Source organism: Schistocerca nitens, chromosome 7 (genome assembly GCF_023898315.1).
Source record: "Schistocerca nitens isolate TAMUIC-IGC-003100 chromosome 7, iqSchNite1.1, whole genome shotgun sequence".
Classification (NCBI taxonomy): Eukaryota; Metazoa; Arthropoda; class Insecta; order Orthoptera; family Acrididae; genus Schistocerca; species Schistocerca nitens.
The window spans coordinates 120,629,567-120,655,165 of NC_064620.1; the positions used below are offsets into that span (position 1 = coordinate 120,629,567).

A 25,599-nucleotide genomic window follows, 5' to 3' on the forward strand; every position below is an offset into this window, starting at 1 on the left:
AGTAGTCATGCTATAGATTTTCTATACAATTATAAAGCTGATCATACCACTGGCTGTTGTTGTTGTAGTCTTCAGTCCAGAGACTGGTTTGATGCAGCTCTCCATGCTACTCTATCCTGTGCAAGCTTCTTCACCTCCCAGTACCTACTGCAACCAACATCCATCTGAATCTGATTAGTATATTCACCTCTTGGTCTCCCTCTACAATTTTTACCCTCTAGTACTAAATTGGTGATCCCTTGATGCCTCAGAACATGTTCTACCAACCGATCCCTTCTTCTAGTCAAGTTGTGCCACAAGCTCCTCTTCTCCCCAATTCTATTCAATACCTGCTCATTAGTTATGTGATCTACCCATCTAATCTTCAGCATTCTTCTGTAGCACCACATTTTGAAAGCTTCTATTCTCTTCTTGTCCAAACTATTTATTGTCCATGTTTCACTTCCAAATGTGGCTACACTCCATACAAATACTTTCAGAAATGACTTCCTGACACATAAATCTATACTTGATGTTAACAAATTTCTCTTCTTTAGAAAAGCTTTCCTTGTCATTGCCAGTCTACATTTTATATCCTCTCTACTTTGGCCATCATCAGTTATTTTGCTCCCCAAATAGCAAAACTCCTTTACTACTTTAAGTGTCTCATTTCCTAATCTAATTCCCTCAGCATCACCTGATTTAATTTGACTACATTCCATTATCCTCGTTTTGCTTTAGTTGATGTTCATCTTATATCCTCCTTTCAAGACACTGTCCATTCCATTCAGCTGCTCTTCCAAGTATACTTCTCAAATCTATTAACTCAAAAAGTGGGTGGAAATTTCATATTATAGCTCCAAAATGTTATTGTATAAATAGCACATCTGCATTTTTAAATGATTTTGCTTCTACAAATTTAGAATTGGATTTACAACAGTATTAAGTTGAACACTCATCTAATTGAAATTAATTACAACTTTATGGAGAGTAACTTAGATGAGTTAACATTTTAGTGCTGGTCATTATTGCTGCAGAAGTGCTACACCATCAAATGTCAGTCTTTTACCCTTATAACCTACATGAATTTTCTGTTACTCCCTAAATCTCCAATATGTTAGTAACAACCTGTATAGCATTTCACATAATTCCTTTCCAATGCCTTAGATGACAGTAACATTCTAAAAACTTGTAGCCATACAATTAATGTACCAGATGCTAGGCCAGAGAAGACCTGTAACAGTTGGAAATATCTTGGTCTTGTCTATTCTGACAAATTTCCTGAAAGTGCCAACACGATGCCAGTAAATAAATTTACACCTAGTCTTTTGAGATGGATGAAAAGTAAAGGAATTAACTTTGCTCAAGAGTTCCTTGAGAGTGTGGCAAATGACCCACATTTCTTATCAGAATGAACAATAAATTAACAACAAACAAAATATACTTCATGCTGTGTATCTATTTTAGTACTGTTTCATGTGCCTATTGTCGTTTAACTGTTTAAATATTTGTTATCTTTGTCATTTACATAATTGTGTAAGTCAATTATCCTGTAATGCTGCTGTCACATACTTGAATATGCAATGTATCTATCTTGCATTATTTTCTTATGCTTAATGACATTTACCCAAGTTTGTATCATCATCATCATCACTATTATTATTACTGTGTTAACTTTGATGACACTGATTGCATGTAAAGATGCTCAAAGGTGAAATAAAACATCTGTATTTGTATTTGTCCCCTGCACTGTTATCACTAGTTATTCTGGTCCATTCTATATGATTCAGTCCATCCAGTGTACCAGCTCATATATGCCTGTTCTATATGTTTGCAGAACAATTACAAACTTGCCAATATGAGTTAGTGGATACGTACCAACAGTGCACAGAAACTGTGGTACATGGTCTACTAGCACACTACCTTTGTTACTCATCTCAGTACAGTACATCCACCCTGGACCCCCACTGTTTTATCTGCTGCTTGCCTCCCCCTTTCCCTGCCATTTTGTCTTTTTGTTTCTTTTTTAGTTTTCTAGTCTTTGCTCCCTCCCCTTCCATCTCTTTGCTAAGCCTCAGTCATTATGTTACACGGTATGTTGTCCCATCTTCCACTGCCTTTCTCCAAATAAACGTACTATTGTTCTGAAAGCTCTGGATTTTTTCACCTTTTTGCATATAAAACTTAGATTAGTCACTTTACACATTTCTATTACTTTCTGGTATTAACATTTTCTGTGCAAACTGTCAATAAAACAAACAACAGTAGCCCTACTCTTAATATCTGACAAAAAGGGGAGAAACTGAACAATACATAATTTAAACAGAACAATTCCTGGTTTAACTTTCTGATGACTCTTTCCTTAAATGAGAAAGAAAGAGTAAGACATACAGCTGCCGGAGGCAAGAAAAAGCCACTCATCCTTAAAACAGAGAGAAAAGGGGCTGGCTATCCAAATTTTATCACTTTTGGTTCCTATCCTGCTCCTTGAGGCCTAATTTATGACACAGATTAACTTTACCTTTGCTATGACATCTGAAACAATATTACTTATGAAGTCCCTCCTGGCATCACTTTTTCTCCCTCTCCTGATCCAATACCACAATTTTTTTTTCCTTCAGCTTCTGTAGATCTTGCTCCTTCTGTATCCAGTTTCATACAGTACAAGAATTTATTTAATGTTTCTTATTTTCCTGATAAAGAAGTCAATTTAAACTCTGACACTTAAAATGCCGAACTTTATCAGCTATCCTCATCCTACACTTGTTTCTGTGTGTGTGTGTAGTTCCTCTTCTATCTTGGACATTGTTAATATACACTGAAGTTTGCTGTTGAGCTGCATATGCAATTTCTTACTCCTAATATCTTACTTGGAAAATTTATTTTCATATGATGAACCAGTGTCAGGCTGAATCATGTACCATATGGTGCCAACTTCATTGCTTCTGCTTTTCATAAAATTTGCAAAAATTTCATGAGAATAACTTGCTTGGGGTCTTGCTGGTTCACGCCAATCTAGAAGACCTTTCACTGCCACGCTTGCAACCTGAAACCAATGATATTTTTGATGTGAGTGTCTGTTGTATTTTACTTCAATAGTTGCTGCTGCTGCGTCTTATCTGCTTAGTGTCTATTCAAGAAAAATAATTGCATATGTGCTGTAAAAATAGAGGTATATTCACAATTAACACAGTTACTGGATATATAGGCAACATGAATTATTAAACCTTGATTGAAGATGATCTGTTAATCTGCAGAATTATTGTCCAACAAAACATGTTTATCATTTTATTTTGAACTTGCTGAAGTTCAAGATTTGTTGCTTATGCCTACCAGCATCCTACCACCCTCAATACACAAACACACTATCATTGCACTTATGGTAGGCACAATATCCCATTAAACAAAGACTGCAACACTTCAAATCAGTGCCCATAAATAGCCAAGCATTGCTAAGTCCACCAGAGAGTGTGTAGCACACATCAGCCAGCTGCGACAAGTGAGGCCTAGACAGGTCGCAGTAGTCCTTAGATTAGCTGCTCTTGTTTATCCATGAAGTGTAGCACTGGGAATGTATCACTCTGTGCAGTCCTCAGTGACCTCATCAGATGTACACATAATTATACTGATTGATCTGGCAGTATGTCCAGCAGGATCACAATATACCTCCTCCCTGGAATTGGCCTTAGTGCTGGAACCATCCTAGCAAGTGTAAGGGAGAGTGTGATGGGAGCAGTACAACCTGCTGTGAAAACTGCTCCTGAAGCTGGTGGTGTAGAAGAGCCACTCCTGGGTCCAGCAATGGACCTGGAGGAGGCGATGTCGGGCCAGACTCACAACTTCCTGCTAGTGGGCTGTGGGTCTGACATCATAAGCAACACGGACTGGAGTTCCTCCTGTGTGACATTTGGATCCATATCCATTGGGGGTTATCAACAATGGCTGGAGAACCAGGAATATCGAGCATCCACCACCTGGAATGTCATTGCTTACAAATGGACTTTGTGTCTGCTTCTGTGAGTCCTTGGAGTGGGTGAGCTGGGCTGCCCCTGCTGGTGTGGCAGATGTGGAGGCAGAGCTTGTTCCAGATGATGCTAACAGAACTGGTTCCTATGCTGGTGAAGGACGTCTCTGGGTGTGGCCACAAGGACCAGCTGGCAGCCTTGCTGGGTATTGTTGAAGTCATGCAGGTAGCCAGGCACATGTTCGGACATTGTGCTATAAGACACTGGACTTTATTGCATGTCCCTACTGTATTGGAACTTATGCTGGTTTTTATATGTTGGTATATGTTTTATTTTTCCTTCTATTTTTATCCAGTCATTCGCCTAAGTAGTTTACGACAAAGATTAAAATGTTGTATGCCCGCAGCAATCAGGTCGGTGGAGTTGGCAAGAAAAGATAAAGAACATTAATTGTCTTATTCTGCTAAAAACTCCTATCACATGTTTCATCAATCTTGTACTGTCTGTCTTTTCCCATCCATGATAGAGAGGGTATGGATTTCTGTTTGCTTCACTAATATTGTGAATTCCTATAGTACAAAGTCAGCTTCATTTACTAGTTCCTTATTTCACCTGATCTATCTGCATTATATGTAATACTTCAGAGAAGCAAGTAATTTAAACAGAGCAAACTGGACGCCTTAACACTGTCTTCAACGAAGAAGAGGAGGTAAATAAGTTCAAAGCTTGAAGAACTATTATAAAATAATTCAATAGTATATGTTACAGATTGTTTGTCTATGTGAAAAATCATATGCCTGACAGAATGAAGTGTGCATTGCTGTGCATAATTTATCTGAGACACACACTCCTGAGTGAACTCACTATTAGTATGCCTCTTGTGCAGTGCCAGCAAATTTCAATCATAATTATTATTCTTGAAATTATAATTAATCAGTAGAACTGGTGAATGTTCCCTAGATGGTGTCAGAGAGATTAGACAGGTGCAATAATTAAATTATATAAAACATGTTTAGTAACACTCTGCTGTACTAGATGTTTTTCATTTACTTTGTTTCATGATTGGAGTAACATTGCCGAGAGAAAACCAAGGGCAAGCACCATATGGTATGCATCAATTACAAATGATTAACCAGAAGAATTGTATCAACAACAGTTACGAAAATCATCTATAAGATAGGAACAAACTCCAACTTAGAGCTTGCATGACTGCGCTTGGTAAAGCCTCCATCAAAAGTAGTAGCAGTACATTACCCTACCCAGTCATAAATTTGAAACATTTTTTTAGAGCGATAGAGATTTGGGTTAACATTATTTTGATTTTATGGAATGTGGATACAAAAATTGTAAATAGCAACAACGATATGCCATACTGGCATAGAATACATCATGTACTGATTGGGAAAATTCTCATAATAAGTTTTAAGATTAAAATTCAATTTTATTTCATATTTATAACTTAAAAAGAGATTTACAAAGTGGAACCAGTTAACAAGGTTGTGCTGACTAATAAAAATAGTGCAGAGATACAAAATGTCACTGCAATGAGTGCAACGACAAATGAAAGTGACACTAAAAATGACAATCATATCTAAGACAGCAGAGAATATTGCACAAATTAAATTTATGCTGATGACAGTAATATGTTACCTCATGGTCCTACCAAGCACATGGTAGATGAGACTAATTTCCAAATCTCACAAAGAAGCATTTTCTCGTATAAAGCCAGAGAAAGGCATGCTAGTGCAGAATCAGTAAATTTCCATTTCTCCAATTCATGACAACTTGTTGCAAATGTGGCAGAACAAGACATGGTAGGTGCACAAGACACTATTGCCTCATCAATGCAGGGCATGTAAAAAGGTCTCATTGACCTAACGAAGAATTTATTTAATAATTTTTCTACACAGCAAACCAAAAAAATGGATAAAAAATTCTGTTATTTTAAAAAGTAACAAAAGCAAACATTTGATGGTTTTAAGAATGACCTATCACAATGGTTTGATAATTTAGGTCAAAATCCATGCACTGATCTTTCTACAGATTTAACATGCAAATTTGCAGGTATGAAGAAGATATTAACTGATTTGTCTCAGGAGAAACAACCTAGACCAAAAAGTGTTATCTATAGACAAGGCACAAGAGGAAATGGTATATATGCTAAAGACCATGAGTAATGTGCAGACACATACACAAGAGGTCCAGTAGGAAATTTATAAAAATTTAGAAACTATGACAGGTACTGTTAATGAGTTGCAATCTTTATGTAGAGATTTGCCCCAAAGAAGTGCAGGATCTGTCGGTAAAATTGAGTAATTTAGATCTTGGCACTAAGTTTATAAAGAAAGTACAAGAAACAAACAAATAGGAGGTAAAGAACTTAAAGGACAAAGCCAAAGCGGAAATGCTAGATAATGGTATGACCCTCACACAGAAGGTCATACAAAAACATAAGACTTATGTCGAGGCAGTTTAAGAGGTAGTAAAGGAAAGGGAAAATGAATTGACTGCTAAGACTGAGACTGGCTTAAAGGCAGCAAATGAGAAGTTGCAGAGCAGTCTAATTAATGTTTTGAATGTCACAAGAGAGACACCAATAGCTAGCAATCAGGTGCAGTTGGGCAGGACATTAATCATTTGCTACCAGCCCTTCAGACGGAAAATAAAGGAATTACAAAATGCAACAGGCACTGCCAATGTCAATACCAGTAGTGCAAACATAACCAGAGTGTAATCATGTGCAGCCAAGTAATTGCATGGTGGCAACAGACAATACTGCATGTTTGCCTACATTATTAGCTGACAAGTATCTGTTCCGTCATAGGGAATTTCCGATTTTTACAACAGAGGGTAAGAGGACGAACTCCATTGTGTTTATCAGAGCTTTTCACAATGTGTTATGCCACAATCGGACAGAAGCACAGAGGATATGGTTTATTGTGGGGTACACACAGTGCAATGTTTTAATGTAGGCAACAGGTATGGCTGAGAGATGCCATACCTATGAGCAATTTGAACGGGCTTTTTTGGACAAAAATTGGTCCACAGCAGTCCAACAGAGGCTACATCAAGAGTTTTTCAACCAGTCACCATGGAGGACTGAGGAAGTATTTAGAAAAATACTTAAACTAAAACAGGTATTGGGCACACCCAGTTTCCCATGTGAATGTACTGAAAATACTGAAAAGTTCCCTCCGACACACAACAGGGAAAAGTTGATCACTACACATGAAAATTATATAGAGTAGTTCTTATCCATACTTGACTCTACTGATCTAATGTACACACATCAAAAAAAGTTTTGCATCACCCCAGTTCCCAGAACTCCTGAAGATAGACACTGACTGTGGATATTGTATCACAGACACAGTCCCTTTGACTGTTCAGAAATGTCACTAAACCTGCCAAAGATGTAAACAACCATGCATGAGCAGTGCCTATTAGATGGAGGGGGACTGACAGCCGATCAGTTCCAGTCATTCCACCAGGAAGGAGGTACACGGCTCGTGTTGTCTGTAGTTCAACCATGCCTAGACGGTCAATACCGCGGTTCAATCGCACCCACATTGTTACTTTGTGCTAGGAAGGGCTCTCAACAAGGGAATTGTCCAGGTGTCTTGGAGTGAACCAAAGTGGTGTAGTTCGGACATGGAGGAGGTACGGAGAGTCAGGAACTGTCGATGACATGCCTCACTCAGGCCACCCAAGGGCTGTTACTGCAGTGGATGACTGCTACCTACAGATTATGGCTCGGATAAACCCTGATAGCAATGCCACCATGTTGAATAATGCTTTTCATGCAGCCACAGCATATTGTGTTATGACTCAAACTGTGCACAATAGGCTTCATGATGCGTAACTTCACTCCCGACGTCCATGGTGAGGTCCATCTTTGCAACCAAAACACCATGCAGTGCAATACAGATGGCTCCAACAACAAGCCAAATGGACCACTCAGCATTGGCATCATGTTCTCTTCACCGATAAGTGTCACATATGCCTTCAACCAGACAATTGTTGGAGACGTGTTTGGAGGCAACCCAGTCAGGCTGAACACCTCAGGCACACTGTTCAGCGAGTGCAGCAAGGTGGAGGTTCCCTGCTGTTTTGAGGTGGTATTATGTGGGGATGATGCATGCCACTAGTGGTCATGGAAGGCACCCTAATGGCTGTATGATATGTGAATACCATCCTCCGACCAATAGTGCAACCCTATCGGCAGCATAGTGGTGAGGCATTCATCTTCATGGATGACAATTCAAACCCCCATCATGCACATCTTGTGAATGACTTCTCTCACAATAATGACATCGCTCAACTGGAGTGGCCAGCATGTGCTCCAGACGTGAACCCCATCAAACATCCCTGGGATAGATTGAAAAGGGCTGTTTATGGACGATGTGACCCAACAACCACTTTGAGGGATCTACGCCGAATTGGCGTTGAGGGGAACAATCTGGACCAACAGTGCTTTGATGAACTTGTGGATAGTATGCCACGATGAATACAGGCACGCATCAGTGCAAGAGGATGTGATACTGGGTATCAGAAGTACTGGTGTGTACAGAAATCTGGACCACCACCTCTGAAGATCTCGCTATATGGTGGTACAACATGCATGTATGGTTTTCATGAGCAATAAAAAACCGAGGTGATGCAAAACTTTTCTTGGTGTGTGTATGAAAAGAGGATGTTGCAACCACAGATCATTAATACACAGTGTGTGTCTATGCAAAATAGTCAACAGCAGAATGACAACAGTGGTAATAACCAACTCAATTGGGACCCAGATGCCCTGTGCAACAACAATAATAATACATGAAACAATTATGGTAGCAGCGGAAACCAAAAGCACAAATGAGGTTTCAAAGGAAATCACGAACAGAATTACAATAGACCGGTTCATACTGAACATAGGGGCTGTAGTCAACAACATCACATTGCACCCTCAGCAGGTGGCAATAATCAATACAGCAAATGGCAGGAACCAACTGCAAATTGACCACCTGGCAGTCCTCCATATGGCAATTACAATTAATGGAATAACAATTATGTATCCAGTGGGTGTCAAGGTCAAGGAGAATTTAATTCAAGGGCAATACTCGACGGACTGGCGGGGTCAAACCCACAACATTCAGACAGTTTAAGTTACTCACAATCAAGAGGCTAACCCCTCCCCAACCAATCAGGAAAACTCAAACAGGTGGTGATAAGCCTCCATTCGCAGACCGTTAAAAAGGGTGGGCACATGCAGTTTATTCCAAATTACTTTCTCAGATATGACCAAGGGGTAGATACGAAAGAACAACAGTTTTGGGAAGATGTAAACAACTTAGACACAGATAATGAGGTGTCACTGCAAGCTGTAATTGGTGCCCAGATATGTGATCTAGTTGTACCTATGGTACTTGACACATGTGCATCAACAAATGTACTATCACAAGGTCTCTCTAGTGAGCTGCAAAGACTATGTTGTATGTCAGCATTTCCAATGCAGAACTGTCATATTCTGACCGCAGTGGAGAGCAAGTCAAAAGAAGTTAAACTTCAGGCATTAATACGCATTACTGTCAGCAATTTTTTTCTGAGGTGTATTTTCTGGTAGTGGAAAAACTTTTAGTAAACTATCTTATTCGAATTGATACCTTTAGACAATACGAAGTACAGTTGACATAGGGCAAGGTAAATGTTTCTTTACAGTCAACAAACAGAGGTTAACAGTAAATTTAATTAAAACCAGCACAACTGAAAATATACTCTCACTGAGTACTGATATCAGAGTATGATTTTCATATCAAAACATATGGTTTCTTGATACACAAAAGGGTTAGCAGCTGTCTGAAGAAGTCATGAATCTGGAGACTGTCCAAATCAAGGTAAGTGAATCTGCTTGTTTGTCAGAGAATCAGAAGGAGCATTTACAAGAAGTAATACTTTGGTATGCGCAAGTATTTACAAGGTGTCCTGGGGTAATAAATGGTTATGAGTACAAAATGGACATTTACCCACACAAGACATTCTACTTTTCTTCATATCCAATTCCTTGGGCAAAAAGAGAAGCTGTGAGGAAAGAAATTGAAAGGATGATAAATTGGAAGATTGAACAACCCTCTTATTCCACATTCTGTAGCCCTGCCATAGCCATTGCCATACCCAATGACAGTATCAGGCTTGTGCTTGATGTTCAAAGTACAAACTAAAACATTGCTCCTGTCAGGACACACACTGACAACCTTGAAGAACAGTTACTGAAATTTCACAATGTTAAATTTCTCACTATGATTGATTTAAAGACATATATTGATAAACAGCATTACATGAAGATAGTAGGAAGTACACAACCTTTGTGTAAGGGCGCAGAAGGTATGAATTTTGTCTTTTACCGTTCGCCTTGAACGTGAGTACGGGTGTTTTCATTTCTGCATTGGACACAGTTTTGGGACCAGAACTCCTCAGTAGAGCCACCCTAACCTGTTAATTACTACTTCCACATGGGAAGAAGATGTGAGGTTTTTGGCACAGGTATTATATCAAACTGCAGAATAACGAAGTTGGAGTTTGGAAAAGAAAAGGTCAAATCACCTGGGTCACATTATCTCACCACAGGGTATACTATCTGCTCCAGGAAAACTTGACATGATCAAACATTTCCCACTGTCACAGGAAAAATAAGCCAGCTCAAGGCACATTTGTGTTTGGTCTCATTTTTAGGAAATCCATTCCAGATCAGTTATTGAATAGTGATGCATTGGTTAATATTTTGAGGAAGAACAATCCATGGATATGGACTGATCAGTATCAAGCAGACTTTGACAAAATAAAGGAAGCATTACTACATGTAAGCATACTACACCACCCTGACATGTCACAGGATTTTTGCTTGAGTATGGATGTATAGTCACAGGGATTAGGCGCTTGCTTATTTCAGATAATTGAAGATGAAGGGGAACTGACACTTAAGATAATCAGTTTTGCTAGTCAAACACTTTCTGAATCAGAGTGGTCATATTCCGTGACAGAGCTTGCGGTTCTCGGGGTTATAAGGACATTTAAGAAATATGATTACTACTTATGGACACAAGCACACCAAAGCCTACTGTGATCATCAAGCACTTTCTTTTTTGTTGACATGTGAATTATTATACCAAAGGTTAGCCAGGTGGTACATGTACTTGCAGGAGTTGAGTTTTGAAATTGTATACATCCAGGGTAAACGAAACATAATCTCACACACCTTGTCAAGGTTACCTCAAGGGCTCGACGAATTCTTAGAATTCACTGAACAGATTCCTCAAATTAGGGTTCTGCTCATACAGGACAAGACACAGCAACCATATTACATAAAGACGTTTAAGGGTTTGGAGCTATTGCATCTGTGATGGAGATGGGTAAGATTAGAACTATCTAAAAATAACAATAAGAATTTGAAGAAATTATATACTATATATAAGGGCGTCCTGTTTCATTGGTGTACACCGAATTAAAAACAGTGGTGTCTGTGTGTACCAGAAAGTTACGTAGATGATTTAATTTCGTACACTCAATGTACGGGGTCACTATGGGGTTTCCAAATGCACCAATAAGATAAATATGTACTGCTGTTTTCCCAACTTATGGAGAAGAGGTCTCCAAGTAATTCAGGAGTGTGTTACTTGCCAAAAGATGAAGCACTCAAACAAGTTTGAGTTGATTTAACCATATCTTATAGTGCCAACAAAGCTTTAGAATTAATGTCCTTGGATGTTACCAGATCCTACCCTCCAAGCGAAGGGAGGCATCAAATGTTATTGCCTTGTATGATGTTTTCACAAAATATGTTAAGTTATATGCAGTTCGATCTATGACTGCAGGTTTTATTACTAGGAGGATTATCTCCTGGGAGTGGGGCAGCAGATATTGTTAATGGAAAACACATAGCACTTTGTAGGCAACAGAAGGAAGCAATAAATTAACACAAACAAGATAAAACATATATTAGTATCCAGATTTCACCTCGAGGGAAGCCCAATACAAAGGACATTCAAAGAATTTAGCAGGTTTATGTGCACCTACATACCCCAGAAGCACACGAAATGGGTTGAATTTGTCTCACCAGTACAACAAATCAACCACACATTTCAATTGATTTTACACCTACTGAACTGATGTTTAAATGAAAGAATTTGATGAGTGGGAAAAATCACTGCCCAAGATAACCAGGAAAGAGAGCTCACTTGAAGAAAAAGTGTGCCAGCCTTTGATTAATCATGAGGACAGATTTCTGTTTATCTCACTAACAATGAGAAATACATTAATTCCTATAGTACAAAGTCTACTTCATTTACTAGTTTCTTATTTCGCCGGATCTATCTACATTATCGGTATCTGTAATACTTAAGAGAAGCAAGAAATTAAGCAGAGCAAGCTGGACGCCATGACATTATCTTCAAAGAAGAAGAGAAGGTAAATAACTTCAAGGCTCTAAGATCTATCATCTAATAATCCAATATTATATGTCACAGATTTTTTGTGTATACGAAAAATCATAAGACTGAATGACTGGAATGTGCATCACTGTGTGTAAATTAGCTGAGGTACACGCTCCCGCTCGAACTCACTATTGTTGCACATTTTGGGCAGTGCCAGCAAATTTATATCATAATTATTTTTCCTTAAATTATTATTTAATCAATAGACTATAAATACCATTAGGTATCAACTACTACTGTAGAGGGGCTCAATACTTTACAAGTACCTATCCATATCATCAGGTATCAACAGCTACAGTAGAAAAATAGAAATATATTAAATTAATTTTCAAATATAAGCAGTGCAAATTTGAGCTTTTGAATTCGTTTGTTACAGATCAAACAATTTTGATAGGTAGTAATTTGAAAAGAAAATTATATAAAACTTACACCACAATCTGTAATAACTTTTTCTTTAACTTTTATATTTTTACGTAAATTTTACAAAGAAATAATTTGTTTGCTAACTATATGAATCTTATTCTTCTGTTTTGCTTATGATGATTAATTGTACAATAAACTGTGCTGCAACAACTATTGAAAAAGAATGCATTGTTTGGACGATACTTCTGCTTATGCCATGCTTGGTGTAAAGTAGTTCATGCTTGCAGCTAAGAGTTAGTAGTTAATAGCAGGCAGCTGAGTGTTTATTTTCTGTTCTACTGTAACTGTTGAGAAAACAAGATATACTTCCATTTAGAAGATTATTTTTAAGGAAAAATACAGGACAGAGAACTCCATGAAAATTATTTTATAACTGATGCTACTTTCACGGTCCACTTAATTTAATAATGATAACTGTAACTTCTTTGTAATTCAAAACCTGGGCCAACATTTATCATCCTTTAAGAAGACAATAAATCTATCATACGATGAGTTAAAGTGAACATGTCTTCATATGAACTGTATTACAATAACGAATCTGAATACTGAACCACTGAAATTTGGAAGTTCGTTTATTTGTTACACCATATAAAAGGTGTGTTACAACACACGTGCCCCAACAGATACTTCTACCTTAAAAGATGAATAGCTTCTTCTTTTATTCTTGCACTGATGGAGGCTGCAACAAATCTAGCAAGGAATGATGAAGGCATCCATCTAACAGGTCTTGCAGGCTTTGATTTTGGAACAGTGTTGTCCAGTACAACAATAAAATGGAGATCAGTGCAGAATCGATAGAGGTGGACATCACGATTTTACCCCTTCTGCAACTTAAAACACTCATAATGTTCTGCCATATCTTTAGATGCAGTCAGAAAGGGAGGTGTGGTGACGTGATTAATTCCGTTTCGACTGCAAAACTGCCGAAAATGTTCAGAAGTAAACTGTAAACCATTATCTGTGAAAGAAGAGCTTGGGACACCTGTGAGGACATTAGTGGTATTTTCCATCATAGTCAGCTGAATTTTATTACTTATGGGAAATGAGAACATACATCTATCAAAATCAGTCACAAGATCTCATAGTATAGGCTTGTAAATGTACCCAGTTCTGTGGCAAGGTAGGTGTATATCATTATGATAGGTTTGGGGCACTGCTGTTTACTGCAACAGACAAGTCCGAAATTTTTGAGCAACTTGTGCAATATCTTTTTTAACAAGTGACGAACACACTTATCACTGGGCAAGATTCTTTGTTTTGAAATGCCCCAGTGGCACTGATGCAAAATGGGAAGGCAGAACCTTGGTGATCACTATTCTACAATGGCAGTCATCCTGATTCAACAACATGACACCTGTCAAAGGACATCTGGTTTGCACGAACTGGTAAACCTATCAGGACAGCTGGTTTGCATGAACTGGTAAACCTATCTCGAGTGAATCCTTGTGTGATTGCTGCAGCATCTCTGGAAGTGACAGTAAACTTTTACACTGAATGTTCTAATTATGAATCAGTGTGGAAACAAACAGTATTGTTTATCAAATTCCTTCTCTGGACCTGTAGGGGATCTCGACAGCATGTTGGCATTCATGCGCTGAACTGGCATATGATAATGAATCAAATACAGTAATTTGATAAGAAAAGAGACCAAAGTTGGATGTCTGTTGAGGCAATTTAGACTGAACACCAAATATGATATTTAATAAACTTCCACTACCTATGCAAGATTTACCAGAGCAACCGTTCAAACAAGCACTGTATGACTGGTTAGTTGCCCACTCATTCTACGACAAAGGATTTCATCAATTGTAATGTTATACTGTAATAACAAAGCAATTACTCTTTGGAACAGGAATTACATAGCATTATAAGTATGATTTTGTAGGATTTCACCAATCGTAATATTACACTGTAATAACAAACCTATTGTTCTTTTGCAACATGAGTTATATTGTATTATATGTATGACTTTGTAGGATTTCATCAATTGTAATATTACACTGTAATAACAAACCTATTGTTCTATTGCAACACGAATTATATTGTATTATATGTATGACTTTGTCTATTTCCTTAATGGCCTAACAACAATAAAATTATTCTATTCTATTCTATGGATGACAGTGGCCTACAATCTGTACCAGATGAAATTTGTTGCCAGACAGGGAAATGTGGTACCTCTGGATATCAAATATAATTGCTAATGCTTCCTCCTCTATCTGTAAATAATTTTCTTGCGCTATGGTCATTGTCTTAAGAGACAAACACGATATGCCATAGCGAACCATTCAGACTCTTGGGTACAGAATGGCCCCAATGCAGTATGGTGATGCATCCGTGACTAACAAAAGTGGTAAGTGAGGCTGTTACAAGGTCAGGCATGGGGCAGTTTGGAGGCATTGCTGTCATTTACGAAAAGCTTGGTGACACACTGTGGACTACTGGAAAGCCGTCTCTTTCCTCAGCAGCTGATTCAACAGATAGCCTATCATAATTTGGGAGATACATTGAGCATAATTTGTTATTTTTATTTTATTTATTTATCCATCTGTAGACAATGAATATTGTATGGATGATGTCCAAAAGTACATGTAAATTTATGGAAAAGGAGCATGAAAAATTTTACATTAAGTAGTGCAAAGAATAATGCATACAAAATTGACTGAAAACAGCCAAAATATGCCATCTTGGAACCCTCTGCACTACAAAAATTTGCAATAATTCTAAGAGCAAAACAGGCTGAGTTAAGTTTCTGCACAAGTTTCATGACATGGTCATTAAAATTCAGACTTTCATCTACATGAATCCCCAGCAATTCTGATGATGCCACTCTATGGCCTTGTCACCCAACAACAGATCGAGATTTACATTTTGACATATTTTCCCAAACAGTATATAATTTGTTTTATTTGCATTCAATGTGAACCAGTTTGCATTGAACCAAGTGTGAACATTGTTTATTAATTTATCAGTAGTTGTTTACAGCATTTGCTTTGGTGCACCTATCACACTAGTGTCATCTGCAAATAGTATGGCCTTTGCTGCTCCATCTGAGGTGTGAATGTCATTTATGTAGACAAGGAACAATAAGGGACCTAGAATACTACCTTGCAATGCTCCTATTTCCACTTTTTTGCAACTGATACTAAATTTATTTTGTGGTTGGAGTAATCTGAAATCAGTCTTACAATCTGTGTTCTGTTTTGTGAACCACTTTTTCCCTGTCCCATGAATACCTAATACTTCCAGTTTTTTTTTTTTAAGAATGCCATGATTGACATTGTCAAATGCTTTGGAGAGATCTAAATTTATTCCTACTATGCTATTGTCTTTTTCTAGATTTTTGATTATTTGTTCAGCATAGCACATTAGTGCTGCTTCTGTATTTTTACCTGCCTGGAAGCCATGCTGATTTCTATTTAGTAACACGGTCATTTAGATATTTGTTGATTCTGTGCTTCATTAATTTTTGTATCATTTTGGAAAATGCTGGAAGGAGGGATATTGGCCGATATTTTCTACCTTATGCTTGTTGCCGTTTTTGAATAACGGCTTGACTTTTGACGTTTTCATTCTTTCCAAAACATTCCTTCATTAAATGATAAGTTGGCTAAGTATGCCATGGCCCTTGCGATTTGTGCAGCAGTTATTGTTATGATATAAACAGGCACCTCATCTACTCCTGCTGACATTTTAGGTTTCAAGCTTTTTATTACTTTGAACACTTCATGTTCATCTGTTGGGTCTATCCCCATGCTACAAGCAGCTTTTGGAAATTCTGTTTTTTCTTGGTTTGTAAATTTTGAGCTTAATGAAGTTGTTGCATTTATGAAATAATTGTTGATGTAATTTGGCAAATCTTGTTGTTAATATTGACATTTTCTGTGTGTTTATCCTGGTCTTCATATCTCTTTCCTGTTTCAGTCTTCACAATACCCCATATGGCTTTTGTTTTGTTATCGGACTGTCTTATCAATTTGTCATTGCTCATAAATTTTGCCTTGGCAATTACTTTCCTATATACTCTCTTGCAATTCTTAATACATTCTATGAACTGTGGATCTGTCTTCAATTTCGAATTTAGTCTCTTTAGAGTATCACAAGAAGTTTAGATGTGAACTGTGATCCAAGAACTTGGCTTTGTATTGTGATGTGATTCTTAACAGCTTCTTTGGAAAGCTCATTTCGAAATAGCAAATGAAAATTGAATAAAAAGTGTTATATGCATCATTCGTATCTGTTAGAGACAGCACTTCTGCCAAGGACTCAGTAGTTATGATATTTGTAAATTCTACACAATTTTCAGTGGAAAATTTTCTTTTATATATGAAGTACACTATTTTTTCTTGCAGTGGTACTGAATGAATTTTGAGGACAAGAACATTATGGCCTGATAATCCCAAATCAGTATTTGTTACTTGTACTTCTGTGGATCGTACATTTAAAAATATGTTATCTATAAGACTGTTTGTATTATATGTTATTTTTGTGGGTTCGTGTATGTGCGGAAACAGATGGAAACTACATAACAGATTTAGGAATTGATTTTTTAGCCCACTTTCATACATAAGATTTATGCTGAAATCCCCACAGACAACTGTGATGGTTCTTTCAATAAAAAGAATGTTAATCAGTGTTTCTAATTGATCAGTGAGTGTGTATGTATTCCCAGTAGGTGGTCTGTAGATTGCTATAACTATGACTTTTCCCTGTATTTCATAAGACTATATAGCTGCTGCTTCAAAATGATTTTCCACACTCAATGATTCAGCTTCACAACTTCTTTTGTACCTGATACTTGATTTAATAAAGATACATAAAATTCCATTTTTGACATTTTTTCTACAACACTGACTAGCCAACTTATATGGATGAATATTAATGCTACTTAGTTCAAAACTTCTGCACCAATGCTCGGTAATTTCCAAGAATGATTGCCTCTCGAAGTCACGGGGGCCAAACGATACATATTGAACGTGCGATTCTAAATCGATCACGCGACCCTGGTAGCGGGCATTATGATTAATTATTTGTGATCGTCACTGTTATTTGTTTTCCGTCATTCCCTTAGCTGCTCTAAGTTACACACCTCCCGAATTAATGGCAAAAAGGGAATTGTAGCGTACACATCACATGGACTTTCACATGACGACACCGAAAACGGATAAGGCAAGCTCTCTCCTTTGTAATTACTGTACAAGTATTTTTTTAACACTCTTCTTTTGTCGTTGCTGTAGAGACCACCGTAAACATACTCATAATGCCCGCCACCAGAGTCGCGTGATCGACTTAGGATGCACGTTCGATATGTATCGTTTGGACCCCGTGACTTGGAGAGGCAATCATTCTTGGAAATTACCCAATGCTCCATGAGCACATGCAGTCAGTGTTTGCACCATTTATTGCTACGTCAAGATCTAGTGATTTATTTGTAAGGTACTGAATATTTAGGCTTAAAATTTGCAGGTGACTAAGATGAGAACTAGTTACAGATTTATTAACGTTTTGTGCTGTCATATTCATTGCCGTGTCCCGATAAGATACCAAAAATCCTTGAGAAGGACAGGTTTCCTGAACCTCTCCAGGCACGCCTGTACACTGGGTTGTGGCGAGATGCTTCTCGCTGCTGCTACTGTACTTAATGCTGCCATTTCTGTTGTTGTTACGATGGTGATGCTGTTTCTGACGCTTCAAATGTTTCTGCCACTATTGCTGTGCTTTCTTGAGAACTTTGAGTCTTCTCATTTTTCTCGTTTTCGGTTAAAAAGATATTTGGATGATGAGGAACTGTAGTTCTCTTGTTCAAATCGCTGTCCACTGTTCTTCCTGTTAACACTTCGTCTTTTTCTTTTTTTTTAACATGCTTTGCTGGTGCTGATGATGGTTCTAATGCTTTTACTTCTTTTAGAAGTGCTTTCGTTATGGAGTCTGGTGATGGCGATGCAGTTATCATTATGGTTTTGAATTTATTTTGGTGGTTTTTTATTTCCTTGGTTATAAGGTTTGCCAGATATTCTTTCCTCACGCCATTCAGCTGAAGTCCGTGTTGCATATGGAATCTACATCCAATATTGCTTATACCAACACATTTCATGGTTTTACAATGCCTGCAAATTTTTTCAACCTGCTTGTTGGCACTTTTTATTTCCGTATTAACACACAACTATCTTACAAGATCATAGCGATGCGGAATATTGACCATTACTACAAATGTAAAGTGAGATTTCTCAAACACTGTTGAGATCACGCGCCGCACTCGCTGTTTCATTTTTGTAGACGTCGTTTGCGCCTCCAGTAAGTGCAACAAAGTCTTTATCGTGGAGTTTTACCTCTGCGGATGCAGTTATTTTTTTTTTAAATTTCGCCGCTCCCGGTTTCACTATAGCACACGAATATCTTTTGGTTGTACTTTTAGCTTAGGTACTCGCAAATCCACGACCATGGCTGTCTGAAAGCACAAATAGTTTGCTGTTATTGAAGTTCACAACGTGGGAATCGTTTTGTATTATTTTACTAAACACTTCGAAACAATTTTTGGTCGGCACATTTACATTGACCTCGTTCACGCATGTTTGCGTCAGTAAATTTTCTTCTCCTATCTTATTCACAGTGCCTTTTTGCATGCGAACTATATGTTACAAAACAGAACGCTGAAAGAAGTTTTATTTTGACAAATTACATTTTACCCTGGCTTTCAGAAAGACTGAAAATAATGTACTGGCCGGAGATTTGATATATGGTCCTTCTGAGTTTTTGCTGCAACTACAACTATATCATCCAGATAATTGATGCTTTGCGGAATGTTGGTAACAGTTTTTATAGTGATTTCTGAAAGACCGCTGATATGCTAGCACATGGTGTATTTGCGGATAAAGAAAAAAAAAGAAAAATCGGGATTTTTCCAGGTTAGATATACGCGTTTTCCGTGTTAAGTGACAGTATACTTTCCCTCGGAACTGTAAAACTTATCATTCCTTTGAATGGTTAAGGTTTTCTACACCAGCATAGTACTTCCCGGTGCAGCAACATGTAGGCTACATATTTTCGTATTATGATACGCTGCATATTTTCGTATTACGAAAGCACACATTCGAATTCCACCGAATACAAGAAGTTCGTTTCAGACGCATTGTAGTCGAGATTGCGATGTTCTTTTGTAAGCCAATCATAGATCATGTCACGTGATGTAGCCAGCCGATGAAAGCAAATATTCAGAGCACCGGACACTTGATGTAGTTACTAGTTAGCCAATGGCAACATAACTGTTAAGTAGCGCGAACACACAAACTGGAAGAGTTAATGGTTTTAATTAATGTGCATAGTGTAGCTACAAGTAAAGCTAAGCTTTCACATATAATATTTGATTTTTTCCCGTGTGTTACAATTTAAGATACATAACACAAACGAACCAGAAAAATTTTAAATAATGACATAAATGTCTGGTCTTCTGGATTAGAAATTCTTCTTGAGTGGCTGTCCCTCAAAGTGTTAAGCTTTAAATGAAAATTGTAGCGGGGCTTTGAATTTCGCCGCGCTACACTCGTTCCCTCAGATATAAATTATACAGTCGCAGCTGTATGAGCGCTCGACGGCAGAGAAAATATGTAAGAAAATGAAGGTACAAAAATTGTAACTCTTTATTTTCTAACCGCTTTTGTCTCTTGAGAGCGGAAGCTTAACTTCACTTATTAGCTAGTCTTGGTCGGATTAAGACAAAAAAAACTTATTGATGTGCAGACGTATTGTGGCAGCTTGTATGAAATTTGGAGGATGGAAGCAGAAACGTAAAATACATTGCATTCAATATCAAGATGGTTTTAATTTGTATACATTAGTAATTCCTGGACAATGAAATTTATTGCAAGATTTCGGAGCAGTTACGACTTTTCACGCAGAAATGAAGCAGGAGATTTCTGGAGACCAAGACCTGGACGCCGCACGAGAGAAGACATGCTAACATGGTAAAGAATGAACTCTTATCTACGCCATTTCCCCCTGTTAATCACATTTTGTTATTCTCTGTTCTCTTTCAAATAATTTTTGTAGTGGAAATTGGTTTGACTTTTGCTCAGAAACGCCACAAGGACCACCCCCAACAATCTTTTCCGAATCACGAAATCCGATAGCTTTTCTGTAATACGAAGTCCGATTTGCATTTCACTCTTTTCCTTTTTTCACGGTCATTAACGATTTTAAAACCCTTTTTTATTCACCATTTCTTCCCACATTTTCAACCTTTTCTTTTCTTCTCTTTTTTTCTTTTTTATTACCCACTACAAAATGATTTAAAAATTCAAAGCACTACTCACACGTAACAATTCATCTTGCGTGAAATGAAATTTACTTTGAAAGTAACGCTTTTCAAACGACCTTTCGCGATATTTTCCAATCAGCAGTTCTCAGAGAGCGCCAAAAAACATACATTACTGCGCCTGCGCAGCTACGATGACGAAGGAAGTCATTATATTCGTACTAGCATTAACATTAAGTCATAAACGAAACAGGACAGCACAGGATACTCCAAGAGCATTTAGTAAACTATACTAAAACGCATAATTCTGCTTAAAGTCACATTCGTATGTCCACATTCACAAAGGCGTAGGCCAAAACTTCGTATTAAGCTTTTCAGTGTGGTTTTCGGGTGCAAATTTTCGTGGAGTACCAGTACTGCATTACCTCATGTTTGGTTCTTTATCATGGCAAAATGCCATACGTGCCCGAGAATGAAAACGTGCAAATTAAATTCAGCTAACAGTTGAAACTAAGCAATTGTGTGGAATGGAACATTTCGTTTCAAATAAACCGTCTCTTCGGGAAAGATCAACCAAAGCTAAATATCTTTAGCAAAATCGACAAAAAGAACTTCATTGTTCGGCAAGACGGTTAATGCTTGACTGCCAAAAACATGGAAATAAAATCAGAAATCTGAAACTAATAACTAGCCTTCCGTAATTATGTGACTACATTTCCCGGCCCCAGAAATCACTAAACAGTAAACAAACACATGTTACGTGGAACTACCGCTCTCCCCACTACAACTCAGACTGTTCTGCGCATGCGCTACACTGGTTACTGGTAGCTTGGGAGCGCCAGAAAAAAAATTTCCAGGTAGCATCTGGCTGCTTGTTGCTAGTACTGCTGATATAGCCAACAGCCACACTTCAAGGTGACAGGGGCGGAAGAAGTTTCTGCTCATACGCGACTCGACTGCGCAAGCGGATGAACCCGCTGGCAACTGCTCAAACGAAACAAATGTAAATAGTTGTGACGTCACGCTTGTCGGAAGCAGTTTTTTTTTATTATTAAGTATTGATAAGAAGTAGTTGTTAAGAAGTAATGATTGCCATTGGCAGACGCTTGTGTGTGCATTGCGTTTTGTTGTTGTGAATGGCGCATTTCCTTTGTGATTTAAGTGTTTTCCCCCCTCCACCCGTTTATGTTTTATTGCTGCAGTATTATTCTGTCTGCTTGTGTCTGTGTATGTGCGGATGGATGTGTGTGTGTGTATGTGTGTGTGTGTGTGGTACAATAATTCCTATAAATGGCTAAATGTCTAAAGTCCATTGTTTGTCAGTATTTTATGGGGCAGTTTGATAATCAGGCTCTAGACTAGATCTCTGAAAAGCCACAGTGTGGTGCAAGTAAGTTGATGATGAAAGTGCAGAAAGACAGCATCTTAGTCATCATGATCATGCTGACCCTGGGAATTATGAAATCCTGGACTAAGCAAGGAAAGAGGGATGATCAATATTCTTGTAATGAGCACCGTAGGCATGAGATGGAACAACACTGAGTGTGTTCTAAGGAACAGTGCTGACGTATTACACCACAAGAGGAAATATTGAGGACATAATTTATGCTGTATATTCCCAAGATTACACAATCACTGCATAAAGATGGAATATAAACTGATGATTTAGATCAATGAGGGCTGGGTTGACAAAGTGCACAAGTTCAAAGGACAGTGAATATCCCTCCGATCTATCAGAAGTCCATCACATTCCATGTCCGCTCTGATAGCTGAGTGTTCAGCGTGACAGATTGCCGTCCTACGGGCCTGGGTTCGATTCCCGGCTGGGTTGGGAATTTTCTCCACTCAGTGACTGGTTTGTTGTGTTGTCTTCATCATCATTTCGTCCCCATCCAGCATGCAGGTCACCCAATGTAGCGTCAAATGTAATAAGATCTGCATCAAGGCGGCTGGACCTGCCCCGCAAGGAGCCTCCCGGCCAGTGATGCCAAATGCTTATTTCCATTTTTTTCCTATCATATCCATCATATTCCACATATCTGTGGAAAAGTGGAAGTGTTAGGATGGCAAGAAGAGCCATAAACACCACTATTACAACACACAAACGACATTACATACTAGGATGCATGCAGAAATATATATATATATGTGTGTGTGTGTGTGTGTGTGTGTGTGTGTGTGTGTGTGTGTGTGTGTGTGCTCTTATATGGATCTATTGTTGTTGATGAAGGCCTTAATGGCCGAAAGCTTTAATTGTGAGAGTCTTTTTGTTGTGCCTATCTGCGACTCTGCATCTCCGCTATATGGCGATAAGAAGACTTTTCTTAGCTATTTTATTTTTACATGGAAACCTATGCTTCAATCTACTTTTCTGCATAGCTCCCACCAATATTAAGGCACTTATTGTATTGTACAACCAGCTTTTGAATACCATTCTCATAGAAATCTGCTGCCTGAGCATAACTTTCAGTACTTTAAAAATTCTGTAACAATTTGTAATGTGCAATAAGCCATCTGGACCATGTATATTTGCAAATTAACAATCATATCCTTTTTTCAAACTTATTTGAAAAGTTTTAATTTCGACTGTATAGTAGTAGTAGTAGTAGTCGTGCTAAAACAATTATAAAATTTCCCCTGACACCTATAAAATTAGAAATACATATAAAATCTGATACTTAATATTAAACTCATTCAACAAACTAAAAATGCCCAATTAAAAACAAAAATACAAAAAATAATTATTTTATAAAAATATTGCAAAACTGAACCCCTGTGATTAAAAAAAACATCAAATTTCATAAAATTACTGCACTACAAAAAGATAAATTTTTGTTTATGTGAATACATATTATTGTAATTGTTCTATTGTGCTGTTGAGTGAATTTCATTTTCTGTAAATTATTTTCGATTTAATGTTCTTTGTTTTGATCTTAGTATGACTATCGTGACTGATGTACTTTGGAACAACGTTAACTGTGTGTGAGTTAGTGTTTTTTTCTTTTTTTTCTTCCAGGAAGGAAGGAGGAATGTACAGTTTTTCTGTTGTACTCAGTTACTGGACAAATTGTAAGTTCGAGTTGTGTACATATGAAATACACTTTGCTGGGTGAACATTGTAATTGATGGCAGCAAGCATCTAGGACAATTAAAAATGAAAATTACATACAAATCAGTTTGTTGTATTTGTTTTTGATGAAACATATCAACCTATTACAATTTCAGACCTACAAGAGAATCTGGTTTCCAGATAGAAGAAATTCAAGCAACGGATTTTAGGAGTTCTTAAAAAAGATAAGTATTTTTTCTTTAAAACTACCACTAGACCTGGCCAATATTTTTTACTCTATGAACTTTTACTACAATTAACAGTCTTCCAATTGTGCATAACAAAGGAGGTCATTAACAATTACACAAAGCTCACATCTTGAAAGTTATCAGCAATGGGCAAGAGCTTTTAAAGATGGTCATACAAAAATGCGCATGATGAGGAAAAAGTGGGCAATCTGCAGTCATTACTGACACTGGTGCAAAAAGTTCATAAATGAGTGAAAGAGAATGAAACAGATGCTTTAAGATTTCAACAGTTCCCTCAAGTGTCAAGAAGTGTGTTTCAAGGAACTGTTACAGAATGTTTAAATCATCGAGTTATGCTGAGGCAGCACATTTCTAGGAGAATGCTATTCAAAGCTGGTTGTACTATATGATAAGTACTTTCATAGTGGTGGGAATTCTGTAGAAAAGTTAGTTAAGTACAGGCTTTCATAGAAAAATAAAATTGTTAAAAAGTCTTGTTTTATTTTTATTTCAAAATGGTACTTACTCAAGAAACATGCCTTGTATAATCTTCCTCCACAGAATTAACTGCAGTCCACCACTGCAGTCCATGCATTAGCAAAGCATCACAAAAACAACGTACAGCCATTGCCTAAGAACCGAAGAAGAGTGCTAACAGGTAAAACGTCAATACTCCAATAATTATTTTTCCTTTTCTTTTTATCCATGGTACAATGTGTGCATGGAACTGCTATACCAGCCATTAAAATATTTCTTGTGGAAAATCCAGGATGGAATGTGTTTCTACTGTCACCTTACAAAAAGATGAATGGCCACTGACAAACTGTGGCCAAGAAACAACCCTGTTGCTGAGCACACTGCCAAGCACAACATCCTTCATTTCAATGACTGCTTTACAGCCTGTGTCATATGGATCCTTCCCACCAACACCAGCTTTCCTGAACTGCGCAGGTGGGAGCTTTCCCTGCAATATATCCTATGCTCCCATAATCCTTCTGGCCTCAACCTTCGTTAGTCATTGTCCTCACCCACCAGCCTCTCCATTCCCATTCTAGCACCATACAACCCTCATCACACCCACTCTTAACTTTCTCCTTTTCCACTACCCTTCCACACCCTCCCCACCTCTCCGCTGCCGTCCATCTAACCTCCCAACTGCACCTAGCTGTCCTACCCTCTACACCTCGTCCCTGCACGCTCCCCAGCAGCACTGCAC

At 37.9% G+C, this 25,599-nt stretch overlaps 1 protein-coding gene across 1 annotated transcript in view; it reads right to left on the reverse strand.

Moving 5' to 3' along the window:
• The window catches only part of LOC126194772 (selenoprotein N-like), a 145,112-nt gene that overhangs the window by 87,754 nt on the left and 31,759 nt on the right, over window positions 1–25,599 (reverse strand). Inside the window, exon 3 of the mRNA XM_049933061.1 lies at window positions 2,850–3,025. Coding sequence (XP_049789018.1) covers window positions 2,850–3,025 — 176 coding nt within the window. The remainder of the gene's footprint in view (window positions 1–2,849; window positions 3,026–25,599) is intronic.